The sequence below is a fragment of the Artemia franciscana genome, chromosome 7 (genome assembly GCF_032884065.1).
Source record: "Artemia franciscana chromosome 7, ASM3288406v1, whole genome shotgun sequence".
Classification (NCBI taxonomy): domain Eukaryota; kingdom Metazoa; phylum Arthropoda; class Branchiopoda; order Anostraca; family Artemiidae; genus Artemia; species Artemia franciscana.
The window spans coordinates 7,575,804-7,585,981 of record NC_088869.1 but is presented as its reverse complement, the minus strand read 5'-3'; the positions used below and the strand labels follow the sequence as shown (position 1 = coordinate 7,585,981).

General features: G+C 32.5%; 1 protein-coding gene across 1 annotated transcript in view; it reads left to right on the top strand.

The window, feature by feature from the left end:
• Positions 1-1,001: 1,001 nt before the first annotated feature.
• Positions 1,002-10,178, top strand: part of LOC136028791 (DNA topoisomerase 3-alpha-like) — a 61,771-nt gene continuing 52,594 nt past the window's right edge. Inside the window, exons 1-2 of the mRNA XM_065706695.1 lie at positions 1,002-1,136; positions 8,310-8,645. Of these exons, the coding sequence (XP_065562767.1) occupies positions 1,011-1,136; positions 8,310-8,645 (462 nt within the window). The 5' untranslated portion in view covers positions 1,002-1,010. The remainder of the gene's footprint in view (positions 1,137-8,309; positions 8,646-10,178) is intronic.

Here is a 10,178-nt window from a genome sequence, read left to right as displayed (position 1 = left end):
TTGAATAACGTATTTAATTCATTGGAAAAATAAATTTTAATGGGTCTCAATTCCTTGGGAAAAGAAGACCGTATAACTGGACTGTTAGACCTAAAAAATAACGCCATCCTTAGTACATGGGGCAAAGTCCGTGAAACAAACACGACCCTGCCAAAACTTGAGAATACCATTTTTCAAAAAAAAAATGTTAATATGCCCTTAACTTCCAAGAAAAATAGGCAAATATTACTTTTTCCAATTTTTGTATTTATCATCTGCGCATTTAGAAACGGAATAAAATGCAATTGCCATGAATCATGCCACTTATTTGACTAGAGGACCTTGAATTCGAAGTTTTAAATTTTTTCTGGCAGCAAGGGATTTCGGGTAATTTAAATGAAGTCTAAAAAGAAGCAAAAACTTAAAAAAAAATCTATCAACTAAGAGAACAGAATTGGACAAATTCTATTGAGTGTTAATGTCATATTTAGATCTATCCAATAAATGATGATCTAGCCTTTTTTGCCTTTGTGCTTTTCTTGTTTTTTCTTGCTGTTTTTCCCCTCCTTACAGTTACTGTATTAAAAGAAAGTGAAACAACTGACCGATGCCTATTTGAATGTAATATGTTATTGTCTGCACACCATAACGTGCGATGTAAACTTTAAAGTGCTTTAAACACCACAAAATCTAACTACCAGCTAAGATTCTATTTGACTGCACCTACACACAGAGTTGAGAACTCAATGTTTATCTTTTTATATTTCAACTCCTAGAATCAAAAGATTTACTGAAAGAAATCTGAGCAGATTCAAGATAAACAAGACGTGACTAATTCAGTAGGTCTGTTCATCTCACAATGTGTATCAAAAGAAAAAGGGCTGAATAATCTCGACTGAAAAGCCCTCGTTTGCCGAAACACAAGAATCTCTATAAGAACGCCGAACCGTTTTAGTTTGCATTAGGAACGCCGAATTCGTAACCACCAAAAACTAAAAAGAATTTATTAAGCAGCACTGTTAAATTCAAAAATGCTCGCGTGCTTAATTCGAAAATTCTGCACGAGACAAGAAATGGTTCGAGTTCTCAATGTAGCTGAAAAGAACGATGCTGCTAAAAATATTTCAGATCTTTTATCAAGAGGAAATTATAATAGGGTAATTCATAAATGCTTTGCTTAGTTTGTTTTCCAGTACGGCTATGATAATTTACAGCCACAAATAAGTCTAGGTTATTTTTGATTTGGCTGAAAATAGTTTTATAAATTGGCACAGGCCCACTCAAAATCTCAATTTTATTATCTTGTTAATGGTCAAACTCTAGACAAATGGCTTTTAGCTATTTTGAAATCAATTTAGTTAGGTTACTGAAGCTTTCAGAAATGAGCCCAAATCCTAGGATAGCAAAAATATTTCTAATATGCCTAGGCTATGTCTAGGTAGACTGAAACTAAATGAAAAATAACTTTGGTAAAATTCTAGTTTAGTGACTTCTTGCTATCTTGGAAAGGTATTAGGTTAGGAAAATGAAACTTTCAGGGATGGGTCTACAGGCTAAAGTAGCCTATGTCCCAGGAACATATTTTGAAGTACCTACCTCCACTCCCTCTCCCTCTAGAGGGTCTTGATCTTTGATGACCTTTAAAAATGTGTATGTTATAAAAGTGAAACCTTGCAAAATAGATCTTCTGCTTGAATAAAGTACAACAAAATTGTTTTCAGATTCACGACTTTGCTCAATCCCAATTTATAAGGTTTTAAAGATAGGCAAATACAATTTATAAATTTTGAATAAACATTGACATGGCTAGCCTGTAGACCCATCCCCAAAAGTTTCATTTTCCTAACCTAAACCCTTTCTGAGGTAGCAAGAAGTCACTTAACTACAATTATACTGGGGCTTGTTTCATGATTAAATTAGGCCTAGCTTTAAAATTTTTAATAAGTAGGCTATATGATCAGCTTGAGTATTTCTTTTACTGCATAAAATAGGCTACCAACAATTTTAAATACAAGGCTACATGATCAGCTTGAGTATTTCATTTACTGCATAAAATAGACTACCAGCAAATTTAAATACTTAGGCTAGGCTAGTCAATACTAGAGCCAAATCATAAACATATATTTTAAACTTGAGCATAAACATTGGAAATACTGCCCAGTCTAAGACATGAGAGTCACCATCATCATAGACTAATTGCTACCAGATTTGTCCTTATTGCTGGCAAGTATGATTTCAAGAAATTTGGAGGTAGCCTACTTGGAACTTAAAAGTTAGAATGAAGTATCTACATCATAGACATACTCTGTCATGAATACATTCAATACAAGGCAGATATTATGAAACAGAATAATTTTATTTAAATAAGCTAGGTTATAAAGGCAACTTTTGTTTCAGTTAAAATACAAAATAATTAGGCCTATCTAGATTATATTCAGCTATTCTAACTTGGCTAGTCAAATTGCAACCATCAATCAAGCCAAACTATTTTGAACTATCTACCCTATGTTCAAGACTAAGAGCCTACTGCCTGTGCCTATTAAAGGTATATGTAATCAAAATGTTTGTTCTATATTAGGCCTAGTCACCAAGGAGTTGGACCAGGGATGTAGCTTCAGCATTTTTATTAGAGTAGAAGACCAAGAGGGTCCCAAATCCTGATAGTCAATGGGCATAGGCTATTGACTATCAAATTAATTATTTTATTTAATTTGTTGTTTGTTTTTTGTTATGCAAATTTCCTATGGCTCACAGGCTTTTTCTGGAATAAATTATTATTATTATTATAAGAGTTTGTTTTCCAAATGATTGGTGAGGAGAAACTATCCCCTTGAAACAAGATCCCTGGGTAGGGCTATTATCCTAGGTGTAGACTCATCTTCTGTACAATTTTTTCAAAGTCTTAGAAATAGTGAAGGGACATAAATAAGAGCTTTGAAACACCTTTCTAGGACATAATTTAGGCTCTGAGTTCATTCCTGAAAGTTTTAGTCTCCTAAGATAGTTGAAAATCCTCATCTAGTGCTCTATTATGAAGTTTTCATAAATAGATCTACATCACAACTATGATCAGAAACTAGTGTTGAAACTAGTTTCCAAGTAAGCTAAAAGCCCTCAAAGTTTTGAAAAAAATGTAATTTTGTACATTTATTCTATCTTTGAAGGACCAAATTGCAACACTTATTCAAAATATAATTGTCATGAATATGACAGTACCACACCCATCCTCTCCTTGGGATAATCTTTGCTTTATTTCATGGTTTGGCCACATATTTTTAAATTATTTGAGATGCTTCATTATTGTGTGTTTCTTTACTTAGAATGTTTATGTATCTTAATTCTTTAATAGCTATTCTTTTATCAATAATTTCTGATCAATATTTCTCAGTATATATGAAAATATTCCTTGATACATGAAGTCTACAAATATATGACTCTTGAAATTTAAAAACATTGACAGCAATCTTTAGGCTTTATACCTTGACTAGTACAAGAGATATCTAGTCCTTGGTTAATTTAATTCAAAATAAATTGATTGTTTCTGTGGTTGTCCAGATCAAAAAAGTAACAACTCCTTTTTTCTTAAAAAAGGAAGAAAATAAACATGTATTTGTAAAATGTAGGCAAAGAGGTTTTTTAGTGATATGTCCTATGACAATTATGAAACAGTTCATGGTAGTGAATTGTAAGTAAGTAGCAATTTGGTCCAATTGTAACCAAACTTCTAAAAAAAGAAATATGATAAAAAAAATTTACATCAAAAGAATTGCTTTTTATGTAGAATCCAAATATATAAAATTTTTATTTGTAAAAAATAGTAGAAAACCTCCAAAAAGTTGTTTTGATGAAATCTCTGGTTTTTCTATTTAGCATGATATTTTATTCTGAGTTGGATTAATTAGCTTATACACTATTAGTGTTTGCAGTTTGTTGGTTTCATCCCTGAGTTAAAGATATTTTTGAAAACCGGCTTGGCAGATTTGACAAGGGTTATTTAGTTTGTATGGCCCTGCACAGTGCTGGCTGCACAAGGCCACCTTGAATGCACAGGTTCATTTTTAATCAGCCTAAATAATTAAGCTTTATTTTCATGACTGAAGGTTAGAACATTGATAAAATATTGCATTACACACCAGAAAATTTTGTAGGTGATATGCATGTCAGTAACATTGATAATATATTGCATTACAAACCAAAAATTGAATTTTCAAATAATTACCTTAAATACTTAAGAAATGTATTTACATATGAATGCAATCTAAGATAGGTCTGTGAAAAAGATAACAATGAATAGTAATTGCTAACTATTTATGTAATTAATTACTAACCTACTAACTAACTATGGAAACTAATAATTAGTTCTTAAATCTTTTGATCCTATTCTTATAAAGATCCTGAGGCAGTTGTAAAACATAAACTGAGATAAAAAAAAAACTTGCCTTCTTTCAATATAAGAAAAGAGATTCCAACTGTTTCCCAAAAAAATCCTAGTTGAAATTTTTCTAACAAAGATTTCTTTGTGACAGCACAATGTTAAATGAAATTCAAACTGCTTTAGTTCCAAACAAGGTTACAGAAAGATCTTAATTTGGTTTTCTCCATGTAGTTACAGCCCGATTTGAAATGTTCATTGAATTGGTGCTGCCTATAACTGATTAACATGTAGTTTTTATAATTTGGTTTTTTTTTTAGAAATTTCAAATTTGGCTATTTAGATTTTTAATTTTTAAAACTTTTGCAGGCAATTTAAGCCAATTCATAAAAATACAAAAATGAGAGGGTTAGCTTTACTCTTATTTTTGTTTACCAAAGATAGCAGACAAATTCTTCAAGATGTTTATTGAATCAATACAAAACTTTTAGTCAGTGTTTTTTTTTGTTTTTTTGAGCCCTTCAAGGGCTCAAAATAAAAATTGTTATGGAAGTCATTAGTTTATTTGGAATAGCATAAATAGACCCATTGAGAGGTGAGAACTCAATATAAAAAAGTGATTTTACCATTTTTTTTTTGTTTTTACTTGGTTCCCAAAAACAATGGGCTCCCACCTCATAAACAGACTCATCTGCATTCTTCCTACCTAAGTAATAGTAAGGCTCCAAATTTATCACAGTTTCAATCCTCATTTCTCATTAATCTCTCATTCTTCTTTCATTTTAGTCCTAGAAAGTGGGGTCAAACAAATTTTTTGCATAGCTTGTTATACTTACATTTGTTCCAACAGGAAATTAAAGCTTAACAAATCTCCTAAATAACAATGAAAACGACTTCATTTGTAAATTTTGGAGCTTCAAAAGAAAAAAAAATCCTTAGATTGCTCCAAGCTGCAATTTAAGGCAAATCTTCCTCTGCCTTTTTAAGTGACAGTGTTTCAAAACCATATTTGACCACCATTGTTACTGTAACCTCCAGTCTGCTAATCTTGGTTCACAGAATGATCTCCTCATTCTTCCAAATTTTTTTCAACTGTGAAAAAACATCCTTGGTCTTTGCTTTTCTACTTTTGACATCTTCACTGCATCATTTAAAATTACTATTAATACTACCCAGGTAATTAGACCTATCCTCTTGATTGATCTTCTTATTAGCAGTATTGTCTCTTCATCTTTATTTATTTTGAGTATTATTAATTATTATTATTATTAATTTACAAACTTATTCTTGCACCCTGAACTCTCAAAGTCTTGAAAAACTCTTTTGTCTTGTTAATATTTTTTATCTAGGACACTCAAATCATCTGTATAATTGAAGTCTAGGAGAGTTTTCCTTCCCACTTGGTCCCAAGATCTCCCAGACTCCTTAGGGCAAAGTCTGTCAAAATAAATGATATAAAGAGGGTGGGACGCAACCCTGCTTAGCTCCTGATTCAGCACAAAACCAGCTACTAACCTTACTTCCTACCCTAACAATGGGAATATTGTTCTCATAAATAGCTCTTATTACCTTAATGTACTTATCTGATGTAGGCCTACCATTAAAAGATAAGGCCTTTACTGAAGCTTTTCTATTGGCTTAGTGCCTGTTCATAAATTATGAAACTGAGAACTGAAGGGGTGTAGGGATTTAGATACTTCTTAATTACAGATCTAAGAATGAAAGTTTGGTAAATGCATCCTCTGTCATTCTATAAACCATACTGCTCTTCTGATAAAACTTTATCTAAAGCATATCTTAGTCCAATGAGTATCATCATGCTAAGTAATTTGCTTCCTACATAATTTCCTTCTCTATATTTCATTTCCAATAACTTTTTTATGGTTTACCACATTCTCAAAATGTTCTTCCCATATCTCTTTAACACTTTCCTCATCTCTAACTAGAGCTCTATCCAATTACTATATTTAAATCACAGCCTATAAGATGGGTGTTGAATTCTTTCTATGGGCAAGATATGACTCTGTGCAATGGTGTGTCTATGTAGGCTGTGATCTAAATACAATATCTTACTGTTAGGCCGTCTGGCTGCATCTTTCAGATCCTTAGCAATTTTATCCAAAGCTTCCATTTTTAAACTTCATTATTCATAGTTTAATGTAGTTTTTACTTCTCATTCTTTCATTTTATTGTTGTATAATTTTTTACTCAAAATCTTCTTGTATAAACCTCTCCTCTTTTCTACCAAGTTGAAAGCATTCTTACTAATATTCCTAGCTGCATTTCTAACTTTCTCCTAAGGTGCTTTCTGGAACATTGCAAGCTATTCTTCTTAACTTAGTACATTCGCCTTCTACATTGTCAAATTTATAACTTCCTAGTTTCATATTCAGCTGTTTTTTGCAAGTTCCTCTCAAATTCCCATCCTGGAGTCTTACCAACACTTTGGCTTCTCAGAAGGTAGTTACCCTTCCTAGATTTTATCTTTATATTAACTTTAGACTGTACTAGATGGTGATCTACACACTCACATATACTCCAGTATATTGTACTAATCATGTTGTTGTTGTATGTTGTACCAGTATGTTGTACCAGTATGTTGTGTACAATAGCATGATCAATAAGGTTTTACATCTTATCATCATGCAAGTATCATGCAGGGTCATTACAAGTCAAAATGTTAGGAGGGAGGGATGAAGGATTTTACCAACTGTTTTTATTAATAGTTAGCATAATGTCCATTTCAAATACTTAAATAATTACTGATACTTAAAAAGATACTTAAGGTACTTAAAATTACTGCACGAGTTGGTAAAAACGCTGCATTTGCTAACTTAGATTGGGATTTCGGTATAGGCCTATATCATATCACTTTTTTCATGCTGTTTGTTTAACCAAATGGAAAATTGTGGCATGATCTGTAAAATAACAGCAGGAGTCGGTACAACGGCCGCGTTTACCAACCAAGCTTGAGATATCTGTAGATGACACGTCATTAGCCTATTTTTGTGGTCTTTATTTAACCAAACAAACATTTTTGGCAGCATTAGAAAAATCGTGATGCTTTGCGCCACGATTTTACAGGCTCATTTTTTTTTTTTTTTTTACTGAGTGCCCAAAAATATTGGGGGGTGGCATCACTCCCTCCCGTTATATGTGACGACCCTGGTACCATGTTAACTTATGGGTTATTTTATGACCAAATACTATATTGTTCACGAGTAGATTATCATACTTTGTAAAATTGCAATAGTCTACTGTTGCTTACATCTTTTTGTCCATTGAATTTACCTTAGCTAGCATAACATTTATCCATATTTCTACCAACCTGGGCATTAAAATCTCCTTATATAACTGCCATATTTCTACCTGAGATTCTGTTGACTTGTTCTTGGGACTGTATATAAAATTTGTTAATCACTGTTGTCTCTGTGAGTTGGTTTACAGGGGCATATACCACTATGATGACACCTTGCACATTTTGGTCATAAAGTGAGCAATTAGAATTTTATTATTAATCAAAGATTTATCAAGATCTAGAAGTTTCCTTATTCATTGTAAATCCCACTCCTTTCCTATATACTATATTCTTCTTACTTGAATAAATTAATTCTATATCACCTAATTTCATGTTTTCTAACCCTGGGAGATGAATTTCTGAAACTTCTAACAAATCTAGTTCCAAACTTTCGAGTTTGTTAGTCAAAATGCTTAATTTTGGGGTTGTCTGAGGGTTTTAACTGGGGTTGAGGGCGGGTATCAAACACAAACACTGGGTATTAGTCCTAATCTTACAAACTGTCATGTGCCTCTCTAATAGCCCTCTTTTGGTTTTAGACCAGGGCACTTAGTATCAATGGAGTTCATATACCACAAAAGTGCTAATTCCAGGGGGCAAGGGGGTGGGTGATCCAACCACAGCTGAATTATTTTTAACAAATTTTAATTTTGATTTTAGAAAGAAGGAAGGTCAAAGTTCAACAAAATCTATGAATTTAGTTTTGAGTTACTGAATCAAAAATGTTCAATGGCCATGACATCTGTTTCGGGTCACCTACTTGGATATGAATTCCAAAGCAGCTTTAAATATTGGGAGAGTGTAAATCCTGTCACTTTATTTGAAGCTCCAGTAACTAAACAGTGCCAAGATAAGTTTAAGGATATTAAACAAACGTTAGAGCAAGAGGCCAGAAGAGCTCAGTGGCTAGTGATTTGGACAGATTGTGATAGAGAAGGTGAGAATATTGGATTCGAAATTGTTGAAGTCTGTCTCAGTGTCTCTCCAAGACTTAAGGTAAAGTCTTCTTTACCAATATTTTTTCAATCTCCTCATGAAACTTGCAATATATATATATATATATATATATATATATATATATATATATATATATATATATATATATATATATATATATATATATATATATATATATATATATATATATATATATACTAATCTTGTCTGACTGTTTCAATTTGTATAGGAACTTTGTCTTTTCCACATTCGTCTTGGTATGACTTGTGCTTGCTTAAAAGTAAAGTAAATATGGGGAAGAGCAGTGTGAGTAAAGAGCAGTGAAGATCAGTAAAGAGTAATGTTGGCACAATGTATTATTTTTGTGTTTTTGGTTTTAGACCAGGGCACTTAGTATCAATGGAGTTGTCATAGAAACTTCAGAAAGAGCTCACTCGACTGGAAATTGAAAGGGCTAGTGCCCTTTTTTAATAATCAAAAGTGATTAGAGGGCAATTAGCCCCCTCCCATGCCCACAATTTCCCCAAACTCATCCACTCAAAATTTGTAGGTAACAATTTTGTTCAAAATAATTGAAAGGCGGAAATTACGTCTTGAGGACGACAACACCCCTGCCCCAGCCCTCAGGACAAGGGTTGTAAGTTATACCCTTTGGGCATACGAGGTTCATATATGTAGAAAGGATAATCGTATAAACTTTGGAGGGGGCTCACTGGATTGGTAATCAAAAGCTCTAGTGCCCTCTTTTTTGTGTTCTAGTCTTGAGAAGGCATAGGGGTTATCAGCCCAACTTATGTTAATTTTTGCTCGTTTTGAGTTTGAATTGGCTATTTATTGTAATTTCTGTTCGTTTTGAGCTTCATTTATTTATTGATAGTGATTTGTGGTAGTTTTACGCTTGGGAGATTATTCAACTTTATTTTTACTCATTCTTGGCTTAATGGAGCTCTTTACTTTTCTTTGAAAACTTGTTTTGTTAAAAAGTTTTTAAAAATAATATTCACGAAAAGTCTATTGTAAATCTATTGACAATATATTGGAGTCTTTTTGATGTCTTCAAAAAAAACAGTTCTTTTGAGGTTGTTGGTACACAGTTGTTGGGAGAATTAAAACTTTCAGGAGTCGGTTCAGAGCCTAAATTATGCCTGAAAAGTCTTTTCAAGCTCCTATCTATTTTCTTTTCCTATTTCTAATGCTTAGAAAATCGTATAGAAGATAGTTTCATCTTAACTTTTGGGAAACATTACGTATTTAATAATTTTGGTTTGAGTCTGCTATTCTTTGACTCTAGGTTTGAAAAGTGATTCTAATAATTTAAGTACAATTTCAAGCTAAATTAGTATTTTTTTTTTGTAAATTTAAGAGACAGTCTTCTAATGTTTTGAAACATTACTTGGTACTTGTTAATTAAACAAAACATACTCAAGAATTACGCTTAGGTTAGATCTGAGAAAACCGGTTTCACAGCCACAAAGACAAGCAACAGAATAGATGGGATTCCAATTTGATCATTCCTTTTTTTATTCCATGTGTTCTGCTTGTTTTGGTTGTATACTGCCATCATAAGGGGCC